This window comes from Strigops habroptila, chromosome 5, assembly GCF_004027225.2.
Source record: "Strigops habroptila isolate Jane chromosome 5, bStrHab1.2.pri, whole genome shotgun sequence".
NCBI lineage: Eukaryota > Metazoa > Chordata > Aves > Psittaciformes > Psittacidae > Strigops > Strigops habroptila.
Window position 1 is genome coordinate 66987901 of NC_044281.2, and position 27700 is coordinate 67015600.

General features: G+C 42.5%; 1 protein-coding gene and 1 long non-coding RNA gene across 3 annotated transcripts in view; one reads left to right on the plus strand and one right to left on the minus strand.

Moving 5' to 3' along the window:
- Positions 1 to 11612: 11612 nt before the first annotated feature.
- On the minus strand, positions 11613 to 26826 carry LOC115608701. Its single transcript, XR_003991638.1, has 3 exons — positions 26701 to 26826; positions 25948 to 26051; positions 11613 to 11917 (listed from the first exon to the last, which is right to left on the minus strand). It is a non-coding gene; the product is annotated as an uncharacterized LOC115608701 (long non-coding RNA).
- ENTPD1 (ectonucleoside triphosphate diphosphohydrolase 1) overlaps positions 12962 to 27700 on the plus strand; it is a 35038-nt gene continuing 20299 nt past the window's right edge. For both annotated transcript variants that reach the window (XR_003991637.1, XM_030487922.1), the window contains exon 1: positions 12962 to 13147. Coding sequence is in view for 1 of the 2 variants with exons in the window: in XM_030487922.1 (XP_030343782.1) it covers positions 13132 to 13147 (16 nt within the window). In the remaining variant the exon portion in view is untranslated. The remainder of the gene's footprint in view (positions 13148 to 27700) is intronic.

The window sequence follows — 27700 nt, forward strand, 5'->3', positions numbered from 1 at the left end:
TAAGGTCATCTGTTAGTGAGGGATACAGTGCTTGCACTGGGTGAGCTGTACAATACTTGCATGCCCTCACCAGTATAGCCCATACAGGTATATTGCATAGTTGTGTTTGCAGCTCTTTAGTGCAGATGCTTGCACAGCCTTGGGCAAGCATCAGTCTCTGAGTTTCCCTGAGAAGTGATTTAATTTTTTGAAGGGACATTTGTTTCTTGCCAAGAAATGGCAAAATTGCCATTTTGATAAAAACAATATTTTAGTCCTGGTGAGGCTTCAAGCAGCTGTGAAAACTGAGGGAGGTACAGGCAATCCTGGAAAGCACTATGCTTTGGAGATGCCTTCTCAGATAGCATCCCGCCTCCTTGGTCTATAAAAGACCATAGGCCTGATAAAGGCCCGTGGTCATGCTGCAAGAAATCACAATGTTCCACTGCACCATCTGGGCAATATTTTTTGTTGTATTCTGTGTTTTCTACAGCGGAAATAAGAAAGGCCTACGGACACCCTGAATTAAGAAGACTAAAGAAACAGGCCATCAAAGAACACCTTAATCCTGTAGGGTTTGGTTTTTTGCTTTTGTCAGGAGTTTTAAACATTACAAAAGACATTATTTATATTTTTTTGGTTTATATAAACTATCCTAGTGAATCTCACAGCTTTTAAATGTTCATTTCAACAGCAATTTGGGTTCAGCTGCTTAGTCCCCAGCAGCTGTGCAGCAGCACAGTTAATGCAGTGTCCTATGCAGTGGCACTCAAGGAGGTGACTTGGCTGCCATTTACTTCAAGTTTCCAACTCCAGCCTGAATGACCAGTATTATTTTATTCTTTTGCTGGATTTTGGCCGAAGTCCTGAGTTGCTCTGGAACTCGGATTTTCTGAATTGCGGTTGGGGAAGCAAGACTCCATGAGAAGTGCCTGAGGGATAGTGTTTGGCTGGTCAGCATTAGGATTTTGTGTTGCAGGGTTTCTTTAGTTGCTTGTCTTATCCTTGCTTTTTAATGTTTATAGTTCTGTTAGAAGTTCCTCAGAGGTAAGGTAGGTTTAGAGATTTCATTATTAAAAGGATAATTGAGAGAAGGACTCTCAAGAAAGATGGTTTATTCAACAGTTGCTTGGCTGATGGATTCACAAGAATGCTAACGGTACAGAAGATGACCTGGAAAGGGATACTAAAATGAGATCAAGAAGGTAAAAAAGGGGTAGTGAGCAGAACTGGGTGAGTCTGGAGAGATGACACTCATTGCCGTTGAGGGAATGATGTCCTTCCCTCCTATAAATTAATGGTGGGTTCAGTTGTCTTTATTAAATCAAAACTTGAGTGATGGATCATAAATATGCAACTTCCACTAGAAAGAGGTGATGAAAATCACCTTGGAAGAATTTCAGTAGAATTCTCATTTACCGGGAGACTTCTACAGATGTGGGTTTAAATAAATAATTTTAATAAAAGTACTGCATTCCTGCATGTTGCCTTTCCTGTGCCCCAGAGAGTCAGCTGAAAATATGGTCAATCTAAAGAACTTTTGGATTCACATCTTGGGATGAAAAAAGGATGGGGGAAGGGGGGGAGAATGGGAGAAAAAAAATCAACAGCTGCAGTTGTCTCCTTCAAATAAAGAATTTATTACTAGTGAGGATATAAACAATATTCTGTAGTTTAAATGAGCACAGTTATTAGAACACTAGCAAATACTCTAAAAGCTAAAGACAGTAAATGCTATCTTTCTGCAGTTGACCAATAACATAATTTCATCAAAATAGCTTTTAAATTATTTTTTTAATTATGAATCTTGCTACGTAAGAAATGCAGGCAAGCAACACTTCATAAATTACTGCATTATGCAGAGATCTTCAGCTTGTCATAGCTGTCCGTTGCTGCTATCATTATTATGTTTCAAATTAAATATGTGCAAAATGTTTGGTCTCAGTTATTGGCATGCATTTAAAGCTGTGATGATAGACAACTACAGAAATTGTGCAACACTGGTATGCTCTAAATGCTGTCATATTTAACTTAGTTTTATCGACTACATCTGGAAACAATTTAAAGCAATGTTGGTTTTCTGAAGTAAAACAAGTCCTCATGCTTTAAACTTAGTTTAGCAGCATTTCATTCAGAATTTCTTAGATGTAAAAGCACACCAATTGTAACGAATGGGAGATGCCCTAAATCCTCTCCAGAGAAAAGAAATAGATCAATAACTCTGATGAAAAAAGCCTAATGTAAAAATATGAAAAGAGAGAATTCCTGTAAGAGAAAAGGACTACTAGGCAGTGAGAGAAGTGAGTAGTTAGAAGGGAAAGAGCAACCAACAGATGGGGGAAGGGAGCAAAGGAAAGTGAAACATTAAAAAAGTGAAAAAAATTAATGCTGAGGCAGGAGCTGAAGGATGGCAATAGGAACTATGTAAGAAAAGACTAACAGCTTGAGGTTGGCAGTGTTTGTACATGCTAATGTGCAAACACAAACTGCTGTCAGTTATTCCAGGAGCTTGGTAAGTTTAAGTGAGAGGTTGCTCTGGGAAAATGCATTTTCTTATTTCATACTGCTAGGCAGGCCTGTGTCACAGCGGTAGGTAATGCTTCTCCCTGAATTCCAGACTGTTCTTTGAAACAGAGTATAAAAAAAATAATAATAATGAAAAGCACTCAGAACAAGAAAGGCAGAATAGACTGGGGCTAATCTGCCAGTACTCAGAGGAAAAAACATTTTTTCCTGCCACAAAGAACCCTATTGTTCCTATGTTAAGTATTTAATTTTGCCTGCGTTTAAACCAAGCTGTCTTAAAGTCTGTTTTCTTACCATGGTGAAGTATGTGCCAGTTACTGTGGCGGTGTACAGTGGCACAGCTCCAGGGAGGAGCTGACCTCTGCGTTTTCCAGGGCTGCTCAGTATTTCTCAGCATGCTTACATTGATTTTTTTTTCTCAAGGAGAGTGCCACCTGTACTTTATGCTTAGGAAATCTCGCCACTCATTCAGCATGTAAAAGTCGTTGTTACACAAGGGAAACAAGACCATGAGGAATCTGAGCGTTTGGGGAGATGTTGGCTATTAATGACTAATACCCACATATGTTGTTCTGGTAAATCTTATGAATGAACCTTCAGTGGATACATTTTCATATAGGCTTTGTCATTGAGTGTTGACACTCAAAATTTTGTTTGCTCTGAGGTGTAGGAAACTTTCATGTGCATACATGGGTTTCTTTTCATAGCTACAAGTTAGGCAAGTACCAGTGTGCAATACGTTTCCCTGGTAGAGCGTCAAGTCAGGGAGATTCTCTCTACCAATATTAGATGATTTTCTCCTTTATTTAGCAGAAACGAAGCTGCTATTAATATAAGCAAGCTGTTATTAACAGATAAGTACTCGCACAGTAATTTCAATTATTGCCTCCTACAGTCACACATACACGCATGCTTGAACTTGTTACCCAGTGAGGAGAGGGAGAGGGCTGGTATGCTACTGTGTTTGCTCTTGCAGATCAGTTTGGCATATTCATAAAGGAAGAAACCAAGAGAGAAGCACAGGGGACTGTCACTACACAAAGATGATTTAGCAGAACCAAATAATGTGGATTTTTGATGCCATAACACTCTTGCTGAGACTACTTCTGCCTGTGATTACAGCCTTGAGGACTTGAGGAGTGTACCAACAAACACAAAACTGCAGACAAATTACTGTCTTTCAGTTCAGGCTGTGCCTTGGAACTTCTGCTCTTGATATTGCAAGTCTAATTTAAAGCAGTGGATGACTGTCTTGAAAGCAAGTGGAAAACTCCATTTTTGTTGAGTCAAGCTGGGTTTGTAAAGATGGTATACTTAAAGTTCCTGTACATCTTTGCATGTCTGTGTAATTTCTTTGGCCATATGGAGTGTAAATCTGAAGAAGAATTAAAAAAAATTGAGTAATATAGTTTAATAGTACTGAAGTTTAGTCCTTAAGAGGATGAAACATCTGAAATCTCCAAAGTGTACTGACCTGGTATATTTTTACACTGTGTGGTATTGTTGCTTGGAGAAGTTCCTCAATGCTAAAAATAATCATTTCTACTGTTTTCTATCTCCAAGGTTACTAAATCTTTTTAACCTAAGCATAATTAAGATTATACCTACAGAATATATTTTTAGCATGTTAGGTTTTCTGCGTTGTAATGTTGTTCCAGTAGACACAGCTGAGTTCAGAGGAATTCTGCTCCATGTGAGATTGAACAATAGAAGTGAAAAGAGTAACTTCTATAGGCAGTTGTTCTCTTTTGCAGCTTTTAGTGCTGGTCCAAAACTTTGGCTTAATGATCCACAAGTCTTTAAAGACTAGCTATCAATTTAGAGAAAAAAGCTCCATGTAAACTTTTAAGAAATTTCAAATCTGAGTTAAGTTTGAAATCTGACATTTTTGAATGGGTTTGAAACTAGTATTATTCATTGAATTAACTTTTTACACCAGTGCTGCTGTAGAATGAAAGATCCACTGGAAATATCACCAGCAAGATCTGAATGGGTGGCTAATTCAGTGAGTGCTTGGGAAAGGGTAGCACCATACAAAGTAATAGGGTCTGGTCTGCAAATGAAAACTGATTTCAGAGCCTGGTAATTTGCAACTAAGCTACTTAAGGAAAAAAACCCTGTGCCACAAAGTGAGTTGTGCAAGAGCTTTTGGAATGTGATAGTTTCAGTGGAAAAGAAATGCTTGTGCAGGAATTCCTTAAGATGACAGTCAAGCATATTTATCTAGTCCTTCATGAATCTTCTCAGTTGGGAATGTTTTTTCAGACCTAAATCTTTTCTTTTGCATACCTAATCACAGAATTTCATCCCCTTTGTAATTTCCTTTTTCCAAAGGATGCTTGGGGGAAATACTGAAATAACTATTTCAATAGTGAATATAAATAATAATAATAGTGTAAAATACCAAACTAACTATTATAGAAAACATTTATTAAACAGATAATTGATTTAATAAAATTTACTTTATTGGTGCTCTCAGAAAGGTTAAAGATTTAAAGAGTTAATGATTTAATGACAGATACAGAGATATTTAACTTCAGGAAAGATACCTTCAATTTGAAAATGCTCAGCCATTGGATGATGCTGAAAGATGTAGAAAGGCTATTTCTAGAACCAAGACTGTTGGATAAGAATGTACTTACACATTTAAGTAGGTGAAGACACTGTTGAGATTGTATGGGGGAAAACACTGACAAAACAAATGACAGTTTAAACTGGATGCCAAGTTGGAGATGTGTTCATGGAAAAAGTGGATGAAGGATGCTTCCTGCATGCTGAATGATTAAAACATACATTTTGGATTATATAGAACAGCTCAAGGAGAAAAAGGTAAATGTGCTTTGAAATTATCTAGGTGTATTCAGCAAGGAGGCAGATCTGTATGTAAAACACAGTGTTACTTGTAGTCGGTGGTGGAAAAATGGAAGAACTAGAAAGCCATTTATATTGTTCAGGCAATATACATGAATCTATGGGCCCCAAACTGATTCTCCTTTATTACATATGCACAAATTCTATTTCTCATAAAATAAGTGTGTCTCAAAATTGAATTTTAAGCTTGACATGGCTGGAAATGATCAAACTTTGTTTTTTGTGGTTTTCAAAAATTTGTAAATCAATGCAAGTACCAAAAAAGAAAAATTTGTTTGCTTTAAACATATAGCCACTTTTTTCAGCTAATTCAAAGAGAATTGAAATGGGTGAAGGAAACTGACATGAAGGAAACTGACATATAAAGGAAAAGTACTAGAACCTGTGGAAGTAATATGTCAATCACCAGTAAACTAAGATATACTATTTTCTAAAATTCAAGACTTCTCTGAAGTCTCCTTTTCTTGACGTCTTTGTCAGTCTATTGAAGTGCAAAACTAAAAAAGAATGAAACCTCCCAGACACTAAATAAAGATGACCACACTGAAATGTTTATATCTAAAGTCATGTAAGGCATACATAAATTCACATGGAGAAAAATCTCAGTGAGAATCTGAAAGCAAGTGTGAAAATATCCGAGAACTCGCATCTCTATAGATAGTTCTCCATAGTGCTCATGGACATGCATAAACTCAGCGCAGGCATGCACTGAAATGAGGTGGGTTGTGAAGAGGGCAGCAGGTTTTTTCAGTTGCAGGTATTTAATGGATTCCCTTTTGATAAGAGATGCTAAATAAGCAAACAATGGTGCTTAATTATTTCCCAAAGCAATGTTTACTTTTGTGGCTCTGTTAGAAGGGAGAACATTTTATGCTTCTAGAACATAGTGAAGCAGGTGGGCTGAATTATCATGGGTATATTTATGGCATACGGTTAACAAACATATGCATATTAGATGTTTGGGATTTTAAATATCTCTCCCTTTTTGCCACTGTCTTCAGATAGTCCCTCTGGATGGATGCAGTCAACTTCTCTTCTGCTATTGACTGAGTGACACCTGACGGACAATGTGTCTATCTGCTGCCACTGGTTTTCCTCTGTGGACACTCACTTATTAAAGAACAAATCTCTTAACAGAGGGTGAGTGGGTAGTCAGGCTGAATTCAGACATTTAAAAAAGTATTTATTTTAAAGTTATTCCATTTCATTTTACATGTTGGGTTTTTTCCCATATTCTGCCTACTTTTATCCTTTTGAAGAAATATTAAAATTGTGTGACTTAATCTGTTCTAAATATGTACAGTTCTTTTTTTGAAAACAGCTGCTTTTGGGTGATATGTATATTTTTTTTTTCTTGGTTACCAATGTGTTGCATGATAAATTAAGATTTAACAGGACAAAAGTTAACTTTGGTCATAAAACTATGCAAATGAGCCTTTCCTTTCTTTAGTCTTCAGATAGCAATTATTTAAGGCCTGTATGCATGCTGCTTATTTTTCTTACTTGCTTTGTAATTTACTAAGTTTGGGAGGTATTTTCAAATTCTGTTTCTCAGATGGGGCAACTGGTATTCACTAGCTTCACTTATTAGCTCATTTTTCTGATTTTTCTGATTCTTCTGATTCATTCTCTCTTTTTTTTTCCTATTATATCCTCTTAAAGCTTTGAGGATATTTTTTCTGTGGTTTTCTTCACTTTTGCTTTCTTCTACTGGAGTCCCTTTTCATAAGCCTCACCTACTTCATGTTACAGAGCTCCTTTCTTTTCTAGGCATTAGTGGTCCCGTAATATGAAAAATGAGGCTTAGGGTGGTTATTAGATGTCCCTGAGAGCTTTGTCCTGTGTAGGCAGGGAAGGTTGGAATTCTTCACTTTGGTAAGCCATTATTAGAGATTGCCTGACACTCCTGTAAGATAAAACAATAGGAAGATACTAGAAGATGCAAACCATAATAATAAAAGATCAAGGAACTCAGAAATACCACCACCACTAGTGTATTTGCCCAAAACCAATAACAATGCCTAGCTCTATTTGCAGTTGCTTGGAAGGAAAAACAACAGTTCTGTTGCCAGCAGGGGAGTACCAATGTGCTGTATAAATATGATGACTAGTGATCTGAGAAGCAGACTTACAAGGCAAGGTGTTGCCTGTGTTTGGGACTGAGATGGTTTTATTAAAATTACTAAGTAAATTGAAGATCCTCTGGCATTTGGTTTGGAGTATTCACAGCTGACGTGGGTAAAATATCAGGTGCATGAAATAACCTGAGCAGAAAGAGCAACTACTGTTTCGTTAACTGGATATTTGGATAATGAATGATATGACATTACTTTTCAGAACATACATTTTTTATACTAAGTTGTAGTGCTTATGAAGGCTAATTGTTTTTACTTTTAATATGTTCGTGTATTTTTGTAAAGTTAAATATAGTGATAGAATCTTTAATGATATAATAGTATTGAAAGTATATTGAACCTATAGAATAAGGCAATGCAAGCCTACTATGAAGTTACACCTAATAGATAACTTGCTAATGAATATGTAAGCTAGGTTGTCAGTTTAAGGTGTTTGAGAATGGGCTTTGGTACAGCTCCTTTCAAACGACATCTCAGTGCCCATCATTCATGTTGCTTTTATTTTGAGGCTGAGAATGGGAACTTGTTTTCCTGCTTTGCTGAAGTTTTGTGGATATCTAACAAGGGTGTTAACTTGTTTCATTTATTTTGTAAAAATCAATTTTTCTTCAATAGCCAAGACTGTTTAGAAGAACAAACCAAACAAATTAACTAGAAAATTGATCCACCTCTAGAGACAAATACAGGGACATGCTTTTTTTTTTTTGACAGTTTTGATGATCCTCATTACCTCAGTTTTGTAGAGATCATATGAAACCAGTAAATTAACAAGTTGCTCTGTAGATGTGTCATCTGAGCACTATGATCCCTATATCACAAAAATAATAGACATAGGCAAAGGCTGTGAAACTTTGACATGAATTGAGAAGAAAACAGCCACTAGGGATGATGACAGGATAGTAGTTGAGTAACAGACAAGCTAGATGGTTCTGTTGCACTTCAAAACGAAATAACATCAGAGTCTCCAAGGAAATTACGTTAAAGTTGAAGAGGAAGCAGCACTAGAGATACGGTCTGATGTAAGAAGCAGCAAAGAAATCAAAGGGACTTGTACTGGAGCTGAATGGTAGAGGAGATAACATTTACTGATGGCTGAAAAGAGTTGGAGGAGAAATGAAGTAAAAAAGGTGTTATCTTAGAGGTGATACACAGGTTTGGGGTGACAAGATCTGTGAATATTAGTATAGGGAAAGCATAGTAGTATTTTCTGAGAAGAGGGTTACAAATATTTGAACCAAGGCAAGGAACTTAAGTAATTTTTATAGATAATGAATTTCATAAGTTTAGATAAGGAGAAATAATCCTTTGCATCAAGGTGAAGCTGCAGGTCATATCTTTTTACCTAAATACCAAAAGTATTTTTTCCTTTTTCCAAAAATTTCATTCTTTAAAAATAATGCTCAGTGCACACAGACAATACTGTATAGCATCTTGCTGCTTTGTTTCCTCAAGAGTCATCCAAGAGGTTTGCTTTTCACGGAGGAAGTGTTTTGTGTATATAAATTAACTTCAGCTATTGCAGAGGAACCTGGAGATGTGGGGAGGACTTGGCCTACTGTGTTGTGAAAACTGTCAAGTCTGAGGTGATTGCAATGTGGGATGAGTGGGCCAAGGAGTGGAAAGCTGTAAAAAATTAAAATCTGGCACCATTAGTGCTTTTGGTTATTTGTCTTTCTAATGCCTGGCCCCTCTTCCTTCCTTTCAAGTAGGAAGCTGTCCTTATCACTTGGATCAACCTCCCTTTTTCAGAGAATTCTGCTCCCTCTGGTACCAGCAATATAATGTGTTCACTGTCTTTCTGGTGACCTTCACTATTAATCATCTGTTGCAGAGATGTTGGGGATGGAGGGCTGGGAGCTTGCACCCCTCCCTTCCTAGGGCTGCTGCCTGGAAGGTGGTGACATGAACCAGCACACTGCGACTAAATGTCTAGGAAAGCCTGAGGAACATTCAGCCTATCTCTGCTAAGGCCAATGTTTACACACAGAGTTTCTTGAAGCTGCCACTCCACTGTTGCTTAAGCATACATATGTTGTCATCAAAATACATCTCCAGGCCGTGCCCCTAAGCAAACACAGACACAGATGACTTTGATATTGCTCTTGAGATGGGTGATGGGAGGGCCTGTTTCTGTTTAAAATATTTCAGTTGTTTTCATACCAATTCGTTCTGTGGAAACAAACTACTTATGCTCCTAATGCTTGTAGGTTTGTTCCCAGGCTCTCTGAGTCTCTTTTCCTATGGCTATTTCCTTCCTCATCTCAAAGCTGAGAGGTTCTGGCCCTAGATTCCAGTGTTATCACCTCGGTTCCTTCTGTCTCCTGTTTGCTGGAAATGCAGCTAATGTGCCCCAGTGCTCGCTCACTCTTGCTCCTTTTCTGCATCCCAAAGGCAGCGTACCTCATCTGCAAAACAGCAAAGTCTAGACTTTTATGAAGTTTCATGTTTTTAGGCACAAGCAAACACACATAACTTCAGTAAACTTAAGAGGAGCAAGATGATTGATAGTAAGCTCTTACCATGGCTAGGAAGAAGATGCATATTTAAGATGTATTTTTGTTCCTCCAGAATTGCACAGGATGCTTTATTCTTTTTGTCCTAGGAGTACAAAAATGGCACTCCACTGTCGTTCTGCTATTCTTACCCCTGCTCAAGATGTGTGGAAAGTACATCCTGACGTCCTGAGCTCTCTGGTTTCTTTTTTTTTTTTTTTTTTTTTTTTTTTTTAAATTTCTTTCTGTGTTTTCCAGCTTCCTCCTCATACTGTCTGGAGCCTTATCTGAGCACAAACGCCTGCCTCCGGGGCTGCTTTTTTTTTTCTTGTTTTGTTTTCTTATGGAAATGACACAGAATCCATCCACTGCTGCCTTTTTTCTGGCTTGTGGATTGCAGTCAGATGCTTGCCCAAAGGCAGAAGGATTAGCAGGCAGAACCAAACTGCTCTGGCGAATGTGGATCTGACTCTCTGTGGAAGAGGAAGTCTGCATGTCATGTCACATGAGGCTACAAAGTCCATCCTTCCACTCCTCTGTCACAGCCAAAGGGGGAAAGTTTCTTTCATCACAGTCCTACACATAAACTGAAAGGCTGCAAAATAGTGTGCAGCATTGTTCTCTGCTCCTGCAGCTGCAGAAATATTATTCACATGTTTATCAGTCCACCACTTAAAGTAGATCTTCTTCAACTCAGAAGTCTGTCCCTGCAGGTCTGTGAAGGACATGGATGTTCTTACTACCTGGATGTGGTAGACCATAACTATTACAGTTCCCAGCAACCCTTCCTCATGGGGGCCTTTATGTTGCAGGTGACAACTTCCTCTTGCATGAAAATGCTGTTGAGTGCTTCAAGGATGTAAGGATGTCCCATCCTTTCCTGTAAACATTTCATCTGCCTCAGTTTGAAGCTGAACTTCCTCAGATCAAAAAAAAAAAACAAACCCAAAACCAAACAAAAAACAAAACAAAACAAACAAAAAAAAACCCCCACCCTGTCCCCCCTGTCACTGGCAGACTTTTATAAAAGAGCTCATTGTAGTTTGTAGGAGACATAAGTAATTTTAAAGGACTTGAAATACATCTGTCTGAGCAATCATAAGAGGTGTTAGGCATGGTGTGGAGTCATTTCTATCTTTCTGAGGGGGCCCTGTAGATTTCTTCCACTTTTTAAATTTGGATTGCTCAGCCCTTAGGTGAGATCTTTGATAAGCCCAGCTGACTGAGCTTCTCAAGTTTGTGGCTGTAGAGGCAGTAAGTCTAAGCACAGCCATTTGAAAATCAGTTCCAAATTCCAGCTGACATTTACTACAGTCAAGGCTTTTAAAGCTGCATTTATTAACTAAGCATTGCATCAACTACACTTTTATTTTTAAAAGATTTGGTGTTCAGGTGACCAACCAAATTATGTCTGCCACTCTAAACCCTCTAAAAATGTTGCCCTGTTATCACTGGAGGTAAAGCCAGCTCTCCTCTGTGCTGCCCAGGCTATTGCTTATGAATAAGATGGTAAACACAGTCCACCTTCAGCTTTGTCTGCTGAAACATGGCTCCTTGATCTTTTGAATAAAGCTGACAGTAATTCAGAAAGAATTTAACTCACTCAAGCTTCAATTGTGTAGATTGTTTTATTTTGTACATCCCTATTTTCCTGTTCCTAGGAAGACTGTTGTCTTACCAGACTGCACTAATACAGGCTAGGTCAATGTTTGTTTGTAAAAGAAAAAGAACTGGTCTTTCTTTGTGATGGAGCTGCAGTAATAGAAGGGATTTGAAACACCATGTCCAGATGTGGTTCTCCAGGTCCCAGCACCAGGACCCTGCTCTTCTTCCCTCTCCTTGGGGCAAGATGTCTGGAAGCTGGTGATGAGCTGGATGGTGTCCAGCTTCAGGGCAGTGTGTCTGCTTGTCTGGCTGCAGAGAGAAGCCCCAGGAGAAGGAGGGTGAGTTGGTGAAGTGACACCTCTGAGAGGGGAGCAGACTGTGGCACAGGCAGGGCATGGCAGGTGATGGTGGCAGCAGCCTGTGCTCCAGTGACTTCACCCTCTGGGTGACCAGCAGGGAAGGTGCTGGGAAGCTGATGGCCGCTCCTCTCAGAGGGAAGCGAAAAAGCAACTTCCTTTCCTTTTGGTTTGCAACCACCAAAAGGTGGTTGGCAACTTCCTTTGGAGTGAGAGGCTGACAGATCCACAGGAAGGAGCGTGGGGGCATGTGTGGTGACTGGAACAGGGCCTGAATGTCAGAGGGTATCTAGAAAAGTTGTTAAGACACCCCCAGCACTGTTCTGTGCTTATTTGCATGGAGTCAACCTGGGAGGTGTGCAAGGGCTCAGCAGGAGTAAAGGGAGGGAGAGGGGTCTCTTCAGGCCTTCCAGGCAAGTAGTCAAAATTGGCTCTTTCCTGAAGTTCCCCAGGAGATGCACCCAGAGATGTCTGCTCATACTATGGGGCGGGTAGGTGCACGAGGTGAATTGTGAGCAGTTATTGCAAATTTAGCTCCTTTTCTGTTGGTTTTTTGTTGTTTGGTTGTGGGTTTCTTTTTTTTCTCTGTGGGCAGGGCCTCATATCTGGAAACAAGGAAGGTCATAACTTCCCAGGACAGTTCTCTTCATGTACCTCATTGACGTGGAGGATATCTACTCCATCATCTGCAACTTACAAAATAAAAAAATTAAAAAACAAAGCCGGGGGGGGGGGAACCAACAGCACCACACCAAAACTAACAAAATACTTTCTCTCTGCAGCCAGAATGACCTCTTTCCCCCGGAGCTGGCAATGAAATCCTGCTTCGGACCGAGGCCCCAGCGCAGCCAGCGCCGGCCGTCCCCTCGGGTAGCCCCCGGGCACGCACTGCTCCCTCCGGCCCAGCGGGACCCCCCGACCCGGCGGAGGAGCCCAAGGCGCTGATAACGCGGCAACGTGGAGGTAATCGGTGCCTTAAGGAAAGCAGGAGGTCAGCCTGCAAGTTAGATGGATTGAGTCATGTAGAGTTAAACTAACCCCTCCCACAGCCATGGACCACTAAAGCGCCCATTTTCATGAGCACCTCTCACTAAGGCAGCTCAGAGCCGGCAGAGCCTGATAGAGGAAGAGGGAGAGAGGGGGAGGAGGGAGCGAGCACCGGCACTGATGGACGAGCCAAAGGGTAAGGACAGGAGCGAGCCGCTGACCTCCGCCAGCATCGCCGACCCCCGCTGCGGGGGAAGGCAGGGCTCGGCGGGGCACCCCCGGGGCGACGGCATCCCGCGGCCGGCGCTCAGGGGAGGCTGTGCATATTCATGAGGAGCTCCTTGAGATGTGCCACTCAGGAGGGAGCTGCGGCTGCGGCATCCCCGGGTGGCGCGTCCCTCCCTCCGCGCCCGCGGAGCTCTGCCGGCGGTGGGCGAAGGTTCCGCGGCGGGGGCTCGCCCGGGTGGGTGCAGCCTTGCCGCAGTCCTCCCCCGGCCGGCATCATCATCAATCCTTTGCACTCCCGGCCGTGTCTGAAGCGACAATGTCAACTTGCGATGGGGGGGTCGGGGGTGGCCGGCGGGTCCCCGGGCGCTTCACTGGGGCGGGCGGGAGCGGAGGCTCCGCGCTGGCGTCTGGCAGAAGTTTGGCCGCGTCAGTGCAAGGGATTCCCTCCCCGCCGCGCTGGGGAAGAGGCGGCGGTGGCTGCCCGGAGCCGAGCTCCCGCGGCGCCGAGAACCGCACTGGGCGCATGGTGGAGGCAAAAACTCAGTGGAAGTATCGGCTGTAAGGAAACCGCGGTGGAAAGCCATAGTCCTGAGGTTGGAGCGATTGCTGTCCTGCCTACGAGGGGCTCTCGGAGCGTGGGCTCCGGGCCAGAACAGGCTCGGGAGAGGGGCATTCCCCTGGCAAGCCCTCTCGCCGTAACTGCGGCCCTGGGAATCGCGGGGGGACTCGGCATTAGCTGGAGATACTTACTTCACAGTAATCCTTCTACGCGATACACGTCTTATACTAGGGTTTGCCTTTTATAATCAGGTGGCAATGTGCACGTAGCAGCACTAGTCATGCTTAACGTTTGGCAGAAACATTTCCTAGTTTAGCATCAGCTTTTGTCTATCTCGGTGCCTTACCCTCTGTTTATAGCAACTTCTGCACTATGGTCCATCATTCTGTACTGCTGACAGTACTGGGCTCTGTGTGGGGCTTTTAAACACAAAGCAGAAACTCGGACAAATAGGCAAGAAGCAGTAAACTGGAGAAAGATCTGGGCAGAAACTTCACCTTTAAATTGAGTGAGAAGCTTAGGGGGTAATAGTTTCCACTATTTTCATAGTTTCTTGTTCAGTACCAGGTGGAAGTCTCTCTCATTTATCATTGTTATGACAACAGGGAATCAAAATGTGATACTTTTTCTTTTCTTGGAGTAGATAAAATTGTAAACTAGACCTTTCCAAGTTTTTAATTTTATAGAATGTAATGAATGGCATTTGAGGGAAAGAAGCATTTTCTCAGTCTGACGTACATCAAATTTAAAGCAAAGACTGGCAGAAGGAGAAGGTTAGCTCATTAGTTTATGCAGTCATGAGTGAAGCTGGAAATATTTAGAAATAATCTGCCTCTGCTGAGAAGGGAGATAAGAATAGCTTTGAAACGGGTCTTTAAAAAGTTTCATTCCAAAAATGAAATATAATGCATGAACGAAGATGCCTTTTCTAGTGAGGTGAGGAACCACAGAGAAGAAACTTAGGTGATGAGAACTGATTTAGCAAAGAGGACGGAATGAGCCTTCTTTTAGAAAGTGGGATTTTAAAGAGACAGAATGAAAATGAAGAAAATCGGCAGTTAGTGCTTTAGCTAATTGCAGAAGAGGCGGTAATGGTGTCAGAATGGGCTGACCTGCAAAACATGCAAGTCATCTTGCAAGAGCCTAATGAAAATTAGTGCAATAAATAGCAAGAAACTACATTTCACGTGTGGGAGAAGAAAACACGAGGCAGTGTTTTTGAAAACACCTCCTGCAGTATGTCTTCAGAGGCAGCGGTCAATAGGCTCAACTCGGGGGAGTCCAGGACAGGCAGTATCTATCAGCTAGCAGGAAAGTTTCCACCTTGAAATGAGGCATGAATGCACACTGAGGGCATGTCCTTTCATCAGCAAGGAATTAGTAGGGAGTGTTTCAGTGAGAGACCTGTTTCCTGGGAATCTTGTCCACAGGGACGTAACAAACAGGTTTGAAACGCTATTCTTCAGTTTTAGGGAGCCTGTATTTTAAATACTCATACTGTCAGCTTTGTCTTGAAATTTGGGTCAATATGCAAACACAGCCAAGGAAGAAATTCTGTTTGGGGTGAGCAGCAGAATTATACAGAGCAACAGACTGTATCAGTGATCAGTATGAATATCTTCGTGGGCAGAAAGTGTGACAGGCTGAAAAAAAACAATGTTACTGAAAAATATAGGGGGGCTTTCAGTCTGGGGAAAACATGATACTGATCTCATGTAGACAGCAGTAAAAAGCAGAAAGCCTTCTAAAATACATCATTTTTTACATAAAAGGTACTGAACAAGAGGTAGTAACTCTGGTTTGAAGCTTCTATATACATGATGAATCAATCTCTACTGTTGGCTGACTCCTCTCTATGGACCAGTGATTGTTCCGGCATGGAATGGTAATAAATCAAAACCTGATGGAATGAAGAATGAGGATAACTTTGGCTAGTTCATTCAGGCAGTGAAGGCAGCAAATAGAAGTTAACCCAAGTAAATGGAATAGAAGTGGACAAAGAGGAAATGGAGAACATCTGATAGAAAATACAGAGTATGAATTGAGAAAGATTATTCTGAGAAAGTGAAGATGTAAGGGAAAAATCCAAAGTTAGCAGGACCAAGCACAACTTAAAGGAGGCGTTTTGTGTGCCTTAGAAACAAAATAATATATCTAGCAATTGCATAAGATTTTAATGATAATGCAGGGGGAAAAAAAAAAAAAGCCCACAGAATTGTTGGTTGAATACTTTTCCAAATTCGGGGAATAAAATGAATTCTGATATAAAGGAATATTTCATTGAATTGTTATAACTAAGAAGCCTGTTCTGAGTATTAACACTGGGGAGGGGGGGGTGATAAAGTTTTATAACAGCTTGAAATTAAATGTGCTAAATACATACTGAAAAGATTTATGCTTTATGACATTCATTTTCAATGAATTAGAGCAGAACTCTAGGGCTGTCCCAGGCAATGGGAAGGATGCTCTTGTTGACCCAATATCCCAGCAGTATGACACTGGGCAGCCTATTGCCAATTTAGTTTGACATCAGTTCCGTCTAAATTACTTGGTAGATCTCCCCAATAATCAAGTGTAATGGCTAGTTTGATCATGTTATTTTATTTCTGTAGAGGATAAGACTTGTCAAAGTAGCTTTCAGAATAATGTTGTAAATAGAAATGAATAACACTGTCAAAATGGATATTGGGCATATATGCACCAAAAAGAAAACTGTTGATCCCAGATGGAAGTAACCTGTGAGATCATGTGGGTCCCCTCAAGTGAGCATATTAATCTGCATCCTAGAATGGAGATAGTCCTGCTTACAAGAGTCTGTGGCAAGAACTTCAAGGAATATGTTCCTTTGTGGTTTGGAACTTGGCTAAAGAATGCATCTGTATGGAGGGGGGGAGTATTTCAAGTACTGATAGACCTTTTAATTTGTCTTTGCTTTCTTGAAGGCTTTTTTTGTTTACTAAGACAACTGAGCTAACAAAATAGATGTCAAATAAGCCTTGTGTGATTCTCATTTGGAAAAAACAGGCTGTATTTTGTCTTACACATGTTATCACTATTAATGTCCTCTTCTTGATTTATGTCTTCAAATGAGGCTGGAGGCTCATCAAAGTTTTAGGAGGGAGGGGAAGTATTCTTTAAAACTTAGTAAATATTGAATGAATCTGGGCTGTAAGTTAAGGGACTTCTAAGGCCCAAAATCCTTGATCGTTAGGAACCACCTCATAAAAGGGGAACTGGAAGAACTAATCTCCATGGGTGGTATTTGATAGCCACACAGTGGATTATGAGTGTAGGGCTGGAAAGACAACTGGTCCTTTAGCTGGTCTATTTTCCAACTAATTTTTTGCGCTTATTTTATTTTTCAGAAATAGCAAATGTTGAAAATGGTAAATATTAATATATCCCATGTTTAAACTTCTCCACAGCAATAGATGCATTTCTGATGTTGTTCTGATTACAGAAGTCTCCCTATGACTCTTCAGCAAAGAATGAACTAATGGATTGAGACCTGAACAACAACAGACCTCAAAAATAGTTATCAAAGGAAATCATTATTAAACAGCTGTGTTTTCAGAGGTATTCTGCAAGAGGCCTGATGGCATTAGACATTTACAATAATGATCTAAAAAGTATAAAATCATTGCTGATTTACAGATGGAGTTTGCCAGTGCTAGGAGGACCAGTACAAATACCAATTAAGTCAGAGGAAAAAGTCTAAAGAAGCCAAGAGTAGTTGGAAACATAAAGAGCAAATAATAGGCTTCAAGCCAAACTTGTAAAAGCACAGCTAATGCAACTTTGGGAGGAAAATTGGACATTCAAATACTGAATAGACTAGAAAGATTTCTGAACAATATTGTCTGGAAAAAAAGCTGGAGAGGTGTGCATATGTATGCACATGTACATATATATATCTATATCCGTGACCGCCATAACTCATAGTTATTTGCTTTCTTATATTGTATGCACAGCTGCATTACCATGGAGGGAGAAGGTTGTCCTCCAGTCAACCTTACTGTGGCCACTGCAACCTGTGTTTGCCTCTAGACTTGTAATTACCAGAAATATGTAGAAAACCCTCTTGGAATTTCTAGAGGAAAAAGAATAAATTTTAGAGGTGGGACACCTCAAAAGGGAAGGGTTACAAATATAATAATTGATAAACTTTTTGGCCTTTCCTAAGTTGAATAACTGGTTTAGTATGGTGCAAAAGTGTCAGGCTTGGTCACATTCCTTCTTTTTCTAAGACATCTTTACACTTTTAGCATCCATGAGGTGGGGAGCAACTAGCAAACCTGACTTTAGGGTTAATACGCCCTGGCTACATATTTTGTACCATTTTACTAGCCCAATGCTCAATGACAGTGTTCCATGGAGCTGGATCAAGTTTGAAGTGTGTTGAGACAGGAGCTGGGTTCTCAGCTTGGAAATGAACCTCTGTTCAAGGTGGTTAGGATGTGGTTAAGGACAGAAGTGTTTAGGCTGAACTTTGGGGTAAAGTGGATGACTTTGAGATTATGACTGAGATTACTTTGGTTGAGGAGACAGCTCCTGAGGGATGAGTATTGCTTGAGACTGATCAAACTTAAATTGTAAAATTCTGGATCATGTTCACAAGGGAAACACCCCTATTGGTTTTCTGAAAGATGAGTTGGATGGGGACCACTTCTTAAATTGTATTCTTACGGTTTTGTCAGCTAGATGTGAGAACTGGCTTCATCTTTCAGCTCAGTGGAAACTTCCCCTCCCTAAGCAGGGCTGAAGCTTTATGGCAGGCACTTCCATCAGCATTTTCTAGCCACAGAGCTGTTGCCAGTATGCTGACTTGGGGAACAGCAGAGCCTAAGGGTGCACTTCTACAGCCAGCGTAATTTGACATAAATCTGTGCTGCCGAAAGAGAAGAGAAAAGGCATCTGTCCTTGACACTAGCCGTGTTCTTTTTTTCTGCAATAACTTTCAGCTTGTCTGGCTTGAAAGCCAACACCATGTTTGTCAGCGTTCTGGGAGAACAGAAGGAGGAAAGGGTAAAAGTCACTCAGTTAAGGTTATTGGGGGGGTCTTCACTGTAAGACAAGGAGAGACACAAAAACAGCCCTGTGCTCAGAAACAGTGCTGCATTAGCAGTACAAATTAAGAAATGAGTTAAGGGAAAAAGTGTGAGAGACCAGATGGAAGGAAACAGAGTCGGCTAAGTGCACACTGAACAAATTCATCTGCTCACATCCTCTCAAGCGTTCGCTTCCCCCAAATGTGGCTGGAAAGATAAGTTCCTAGTCTGCTCTTGGGACTCCTTGTGCCTCTGTCCCTTGCGTTGTGTTTGCAGTTCACATTCAAGGGCGATGCAGGCAGTGTAGCAGTCACTGCTGTCACTACTCTGTCAGTGCTCAGCCACCACCAGCAATGCTACAACTCTGCTTGTTATAGTTCTTGTCTGAACTCTCTTGGGCTCTTACTGATCCCTTCTAGCTGGAGAAGAGCTATCCATGAAGATCTGCAGAGCTGCTTCACTGTCCGCCTTCACATTGCCTTTCAAATTCCCCTTGTAATGTCAACATACTCTGTAGCAGTGATTAAGCTTCTGGTACGAGGAGGCACGTGCCCACCAGTATGACCCACACTGTCCCATGCTCCCTTGGGACCTTCATGCAGCTGCATACTACATCTCTTCTGACCAAATAGTAACCTTTATGTGGTGGCTGAATGGTTTACAGGCTGGGACTTGCACCTTTGAATGAACACTTTTATTTTTATAAGTACAAGTTAAAGACTTTTAGCTTAATTTGTATTCTCTGCTCTGTTTCTGATCCTCCTAATAATCTTTGCTCTGATCATATAGGGTGGCGACTGCTAGATCATTCTTGGGGGAGAGGATGAAAAGAAAATGGACCTATTTTTACAAAGGAATGAGAATTAGCTTGTTTTTTCATTAACTATCTGCAATCTTTCAGCCAAAGCTCAAACCAGCCTTTGAGCTCTGTGCGCTGGCTGGGAAAAGTGAATCAGCAGCTCAGGACATAGAAACCACCTCAACACCTCAGTTGGTTAGCAGCACTTTTGTACCCAGCTATGAGGGCTCCCAAGACAGCGGAGCGGCAGGAACTGCCGTACAGCTGCTGTGGTTTCTAATGTTCACTAGTAGTGACATAGCAGCTGGGGGCAGGGGACGCAGCAGCCTCTGCATCTTCCTCCCTGGCCTGTAGCAAGAAGGGGGAGACTCCTCCAAAAGTGAGGAATGTAGGGAATTAGGAGACCCTGCAGCTGATAGGATGGAAACATCCGTGGTGCATGGCAAAGGCCAGAGAGTAGGCATGCAGCAGGAGGGATGATGGAGCTCCAATATGGAGCATGGGCTTGGTGGTGGGGACAGGTAACAGAATGGGATTTGTTCCTCTGCTGTCACTTCCTCCTACCTGCTCTTTGCCAGAATGGTAGCAGTTCTTGCCAATTCTTGGCCAACATCTGCTCTTGGCCCTTAGCTGCTGGTTCTGGCTGCTTTGTGGGAAACACACTGGAAATCTGCAATTTGCCTTGAATTGAATGTGCCAAATAAGTTGATCTACAGCTTCTATATATCTAATCTTGCTTTCCTGAAATAGTATAGGAAGCTTACTGTTTGTCAGCTTTGTCTAAGACTACAGTAAACGCAAGACCAGCTGAAGCTGAAAAGAACTTTATTGTGGTAAAGCTAATGGTCAGGCTCATGTTTACAAGACTAAGAAATACTGTTGTGACAAAAAGCATGAAAGCCATAAAGAAAAGAATGTTTGTTTGTGTTGTTTAGGATTTATTCTGTCATTCACCAGAGAGAATTAAGACCTTATTTTTAAATGAATTGGTTGCAAGTTTAAAGATTAGTTTAGCAAGTGGTTTTAACACCTGAAGGATTGAGTTACGCCTACCCTGCTTGATGGAAAGGACAGTCAGACCACTGCTGGTCTGTGCATGCTGTCTCATGATGCTCAGCCTGACCAGAGAACTTAACCCACCTTTAGACTAGCCTGATAAAAGAAAAAATTAGAAACGTAATCTGCACTTGTACAAGCACAAGGGAGGACTAAGGCAAAAGAGGTAGGATAGTCCCTTATTGTGGCAGAGAAAACAGAGTTGAGCAAATCGTTAAACTAAGCCTTTACTTCATCTTAAAAATAGTGGTTTACAACAGAACCTGGCCCCATGCTATGAACTCCTTGTTAAAGACAGTAATTTTATAGTTGCTTTTTAGGTTACAAAGCATGTCTCAGCACCAGAGACTAGTAATTTCTCTGCCAATTTAAGGACCTTGTAGTGTTGTGGCCACTTGGTGCCTGTGCGAATGCTAACTGGATCCCATACGTCTTGCTGGAAATAGATGCCCTTCTATAAATGTGGATCTTGGAGAGCTTCTTCTGTGTGTTTACTTCTCAGGAGACTGTAACCATAAACATACATTGTAATATATTGCAAACCACATCTCAGGAACTTTTGGTGTGGTGTAGCGGTTAGTCTTTAGGTTTACTAGCATTTCATAGAGATTATATTCAACACAGCACAGGGACTGCTGTTAGGCAGTCCCTAACACGTTTATAAAGTAGTAAACAACTCTTTTAACTCTACTGGTTTCTCCTGCCTCCTCCTCTGAAGTCAAACAGTGGGAAGGAAACACGGGGAATGCCTTCTTTCGTGCTACAAGGCTCTGCTGCCTGTGTTTCTACTCTTCACCATGTTTCTCCTAACCTAAATGACATTTTCCACTTTTTCCCCACCTTTTTAAAGTCGTAGCAGAACTACATAGATCTTGTAGCACAAGTCATGTGTGTACTTTACCAGACCAAGAGTCTCCAAGTTGTTATAAGTCTGATAAAACATGAAAGAATATATCAAAATGACAGAAGATGAATTTAAGAGTAGGTGTAGCCAAAGCATGCTGCTCTTTCTCTGGACCTTGGGAACTCTGTCTCTCTGCAGGAGGGAGCATGCTGCGAGCCTTGGCTCGTGCAAGCTTCCCAGGCAAGTGGAGGAGGTGGTCCAGAGACAGAGCATCAGGCTGGCTATCTGCTGCTTCTTTGTGCTTTTTCATCAAATGGGACTAATGGTGCTGACCTCTGTAAAGTGCTTAGCAGTATCCGGGTGGAGAGCACTGTGACAAATTTTATGTTATGATTTGTTATTAGGGAAAGGGTGAGATTCAACAGGCAGGAAAGTATGATGGTTGGCTACAGCACTACCCATTTGGTATTAGCTCCCTATATGTTGTGGGCAGACAGCGCTGCTGAGAGCTGGAGTCAGCTGTGAAAGCCACAGAGTCATGGGGAGCCTGGGAACAGTGGGAAAGTGGTGAGACAGTCCTGGCCTTGCTTGGTGTCCGTGAGCTGAGAGAAGACTGGACTCAAGGCTGTGACATGAGCATGAGAAAATGTGTGCACACAAAAGCCTCCTTGTGAGTCTTATGGCTCTGGTATGGGATAACTGCAGCTACACTGTCCCACCAGGAGCTTTACGGGGGAAGCTGAGGTTAATGCCAGCCTTGCCCTGCCAGCCTGGCCGTAGGAACACTACCAGCTCTATTGACAATGGTCTTGCCCTGTAATGTCGCTGGGAGCTGCTCCGCATGTGACAGACTGAAAACAGCTCCCGCTCTAACATTGTCAATGAGATCTGTAAACCGATTAAAATCCCTCGTTGTGAGTCTGGTAGTGACACCCAGGGATAGGCTGCATTGTTCCTCTCTTGGATTTCAGCATTCTTTAACTTCCAAGAGACCACCTCTGGTGCTGCACTCATGCGTTTTGTGCCGCAGCTCCAAGGAGGAGACCTGGCTACATCCAAGCATCAGAGCTGCATGCATGAGCAGACCCCAGACCAGCCCTTAAATCTGCTTCCTTTGCTGTTATTAGTCTCCCATAACCTAACCAAGCCAAGGAAACATTTTCGCAGCCGCAATGACGGCATGTGAAACAAAGGTCCTGGCACACCATGCGTGAGGCAGGCATGCAGCTGAAAAAGCAGAAATACTACAACTGGCCTGAAGGAAACACAAATAGAAGTGTATGTGTGTGAGAGAGAAGACTAGAAGAAGCAACAGAGCACGGGTTAAAAGAATGGTCTGTGTTGATAACCAATGATGTGACTGACTGCACTAAAACTAGGTAAACACTGACAAATGGGGCGGTTGCGACAAGCCTGGCAGCCTGCACCCTGACAAGCCTCACATGGATGGTCTGTCAGAAGAAGGCGTGAGTGCTGATAAAGTCCCCGTGCAAATGGCTCTTTGAATAAAGAAAACTGTGCTCCAGTAACAGATGGATTACAGCAAGGTCGCAGCACACTCCATGTGCTCCTCCTCTCCCAGCAGGAAGGCAGACTATTGGAGCTAAGGTACCCAAAATGAGGGGAAGGGGGAGAAAGGCGCTGAGCAGCCACCTGTCCTAGGGTTTTTGGAGGTTGAGGTAAGAGAGATTTCAAAGCAAAGGGATCATGCCATAGTAACTGTTAGCTCCTAAAGATGGCAAAAGGCCTGCTCAAAACTTTGTAGCTTGCCACTGAGGAGAAACCTGAGAGATGGGGTGAGGACTTGCCATCTGGCAACCTTGATCCCACCTTGGATAGGATCCTGCCAGAACACCTGGGTGAGCTCAGTGCCTGTGAGTAGGGGGGGAGCAAGCATGGGTGAGAAAATGAGTGTGACTGAAACCGTTTATTGAAACGTATCATCTTCCTGCTCCATGAGGTCTTGCCCTCTTGCTACATTAATTTCCTGCATCATAGCTGCATTAAAAACTACTCCATTCTTAAATGATGAAAAGATGTGAAATCTTTGTTTATAACTGGTAGGCTCATCGGAGTTTAAGAGGTTTTGGTTTTGGCGTGATCGGTGGTACAAAAACATAATCATCAGGTCCAAACTGAGCTGTGAGAGGCTTTGAGGGCTGAAAATGATTGGGCAAAAACATCAGACAAAACAAAACTGGAGGGCAAGAAAAGCTGTCAGATGCTTTCAATGATGGAAAGTGCAAAGCTGAAGCTACTCACTAGCCTTTTGCCTTCACCATTCCCACCCAAAGTTAACCTCCATTTGTCTATGTAAAGGGTGCACAGGTGAGGAGACCCAGTGCTGAAAGTCATCTGAACAAGAGCGCTGTGTGTGCCCAGCCAGTTTATAAATGGATTTTAAAGCTATGGCTCCCACATCTGTTCTGAGATGACAGCCCCACAGATTTGTCTTTGCAGAGTTACCATACAGCTCCTATTTGTCCTTCAGCCTGTTGGCCCTCATTTCCACACTTCACATCTCTTTAAGTGAGCCCCTATGTCTTTGGGATCAAATCCTGCTTTCGATTAGTGTTATTATTCGTAGGAGTGTCTGAAGTATGAGTTATTTTTCTCCTTGTTTTCTTTTTCCAAGTTTTATTGTTTCCTGTGTAGGATGGTGGTTTCCATAGATACCTTGGATATTATTTATCTGTCCACCCTGAATGTGCAGTTCCTCCCAATGAATTATACTGCACTTTGCCACTTCCGCTTGAGGCCTTTGATCCTTCATCCGTATCAGTGCTATACCGAGCATTTTAATGCTGTTGTTCTAGCATGTCTTATCATCTTGATATGTTTCCTTGTGCTTTTATATACAGCTTTCAATCCACATGATAGAACTCCTATCCCAGCCAGTTTTAAATTAAAACCCAGTACATTGCATGTCTATTTTAGGATTTTGTACTGATAATTGTTGGAAACTTTAGCTCAGCTTTTCTCTGCTATGGGTAACTGTTAAACAGAACACTGTTTTGTTATTTTTGTTCTCCTTCCCCCCTTCCTCCCCCCTTGAGATATGTTATCAAAGGAAAAAGTCTGGCAAAGTATTCAGGATTGTTATGGCCCTATCTGGGAGCTCAGCTAGCACTGACTGGTATTGTTTGAGATGACTCTTGCATGAGTTTTCTCTCTTTATCCTGTTCCTACCTTGTCCCAGAGGAAAGCATATGTCCTGGATTACCTAAGTAGATGGTAATGTGAGTCACTGCTTGGTATTTAGTGGTGAGAAAGTTGACCACTACCAATCTTCCCAAATTCTGGCACAAGCCAAGAAAAATCTGGATGCAGCATAAGTTAGCGCTCTCTTCTTCATGGCTATTCTGGCTTTATTGGGCTATTTACTGCACAAGTGGGCTGTTCTGCTGATTCAGCATCACAAGAAGTAATGCCAGGGCAGATCCAGGCCACACTTAAGGAATTACAAAGGAGACCATTAGTGTCACAAGTTTTCTGTTTAGATGATTTATAAATGAATTTGTTTTCTTGCTTGCTCCTTTGGTCCAGAGCTGTTAATAAATAACCTTTCCAATGCCCCTGCAGGAAATATGAGGAAAGAAGCCTGTGCTCATGACCTTGCTGCAAGAACTGCAGCTGGGCTGAGGATCCTATGTCTGTAAGGTGGGCTCTAGCTTGAGCCTGGGACTTCCTATAACCATAGGGAGAATGGGGCTAAGAGAGGCTGAGAAATGCAGCAGACCTGTAGCTGTTTTTGTGGGGACCCAGGTTTGCTGGCTATTCTTGCTGCTGAGGGGCTGTGCTCATCTTAACAGAGCCAGACAGTGGCTCTTTTCCATGCTACAAGTCTGTCCCCTTTGCTGAAGTGGCCATGTCACAAGCTTGTCACTTCTTCAGCTGAAGTAACCTCCATTATGTTGGCTTTTTACAGTGAGGAGTGTTGGTCTCTGTCCCAGTTCAGGGTGCAGTCTCTGCAGATGCCTGGGGGCTGCTTTGTCACCCAGAGGTGAGGGTGGTTTAATGCCTCCACAGCAACCCCTTGCATGTAGCACTCACAGACAGGGCAGCTCAGGCACTTGTCAGAGGAATGAGTGGTTGCTGTGACAGTCCCTTGTCCTTGTTGCCACTCTGTGCCCACCCTGCCTTATCCAAAATATTTCATGTTTGTATTTTGAACTATTTGAGGCAAGGACTTTGAGGGCAGGAGCGATGAAGACATACAAATTGAAGGCCAAACTACAGCTTGATTATAAATGGGTTTCTTTTCCTGAGCCGAATTCTTCACAGGATTCACTGCACGTCCCGGTAATAAGTAATCTGAACTTCAGATATTAATAATATCCTGTGCCAGCCCATTCACCCAGTAAAACCCCTTTGCTGTTTTGTTCCCTGTAAGCATGAAGCTCCAGCCCTTGCAAGATGCTCTTATAACCGTGAAAATTTACATTCATATTTAATTTATTACCTTTGTAACCTCCAAGAAGTATTTCTTCTGTTACACTCAGGAACTTTGTCAAGGCCTGTGCCCTGCAACAGTCTTTGGTCCCATGTTCCTCACTGTTGGTTGTCCTGAAAAATACCACAGGGTAATTTGTTTCCTGCTATTTGAAATGGAAACTGTAGCAGCACTAGGAACAGAGAATGATATTCATGCCAAATATCATGAGCTGAATTCTCCTCATGGTTTGTGGGAATCCTAGTTATTAAGGCTGACCTCTGAGAAATCAGTATGTTTTTCCACACAGCTTTGACAGTGGATGCACTCTCAGCAGGAGACACAAACTATCCCAGCTGTTCCCTGTCCTGTGCTCTGCAATGAGGAATGGAGATACCAGTACTGACAGCTGGAGGTACAGGGGCAAATTGGGAAGTGTTTAACTAGACAGCTATCTTTTTTATGCATGCAGTCTTAACCTTGGCTTACTGAAAGGAGGTGGCTGGACTGCAGCCCTGCCCTGGATAGCAAGGGGCCTTTCACTTCATCTGCTAGAATTAATTGCAGAGGGAAGGTGCCTATGGTTTTCTCTGCTGCAGATGGGTACTATGCATGTTAAGGGAGGGAAAATTCACTGGGTGTCTTGCAAACCTGAGATATGCTCCTCTAAAAGAGCAAACACCTGTGTTGGAAATCACACTTGCAACGGGTGGCACAATGCAGGTGTAAGCAAAACCCTAGGCACAAATGTGCACCGCAGTGGTCCCCAGCATATGCACTCACATGTGGGGCTGCTGGGGAATGGGCGTCATCTGTCCCTCCATATCCATGGCCTCATCCTCCAGGGGCTTTGCCAGTGGCTCTGCTGATGCTGCACCAGCCTGGAACAGTGTGCTTCTGCGATCAGTCTCCAATGGTTTTCAGTGCTGAGTGGGAAGTGAAACTCGAGGAGAAAAGCTGGTTGCTTTGCTGTGCAGAAACACCCAGGAAGCTCGGGTTCCCGCCAGCTGCAGCAGCACAGGCGGCTGTTCTGTTTGCTCAGATGTGGTGCTTTGGGCAGCAGTGGTGTTTTTTTGGAAGCTGGGGAAGTGAGCCCCTGAAAGCAGCAGTGTTTGTTGCTCAACGCACGAAGCAATCCCAGGGATCTGTGATTCAGAGAAAGATGTCCTTGAGATCCTGCGAGGGGCAGCCCCTGGAGGCCAGGAGAGGTTGTCAGTGGAGAGAGCGTACAGGGAAACTGGTGGCTACTGGGAGGGCGTATTTTGACACTGCTGTAAGCACCAGGAACGGAGCGTGCAGTGGGTGGCGAGGGGTTTCGATATGTTTCCTCTGTGGTCATTCCCCCCATTGCCAGAACCTCCTGTTAGAGGCAGCAGTATTTACAGTGCTCAGGACTTTGTGTTTTCCAGGAAGTTTCTGAACTTGCTCATCTAATGTGAGTATTGAAGGGGTGGGGGTGGGAAACGGTTGTTCTGGAGGCTGTTTCCTCTCTTTCGCCATGACAAATTCTACATCCTCCTGGTGTGGCTGGCTGATGGGGCACAGGGGAGGGTGGCTGTACTGGGTTGGTAATGTGTGAGTCACAGTTTTCTTATTAAAGCAATGGGCCTGTGGTCTTTAGAAGCAACAATAGTAATTAAATAGTCGAAGACAATAGCTGCCTAGGGCTGAACTGGGAACAAGTGACCAAAGCGGGTGAAGGCTTGTGCCCATCACCAGCCAGGATGCTGGAAACAGGGAAGAGTGTGACAGTCTATGTAGGGATGAGGGAAGCTGATATGAT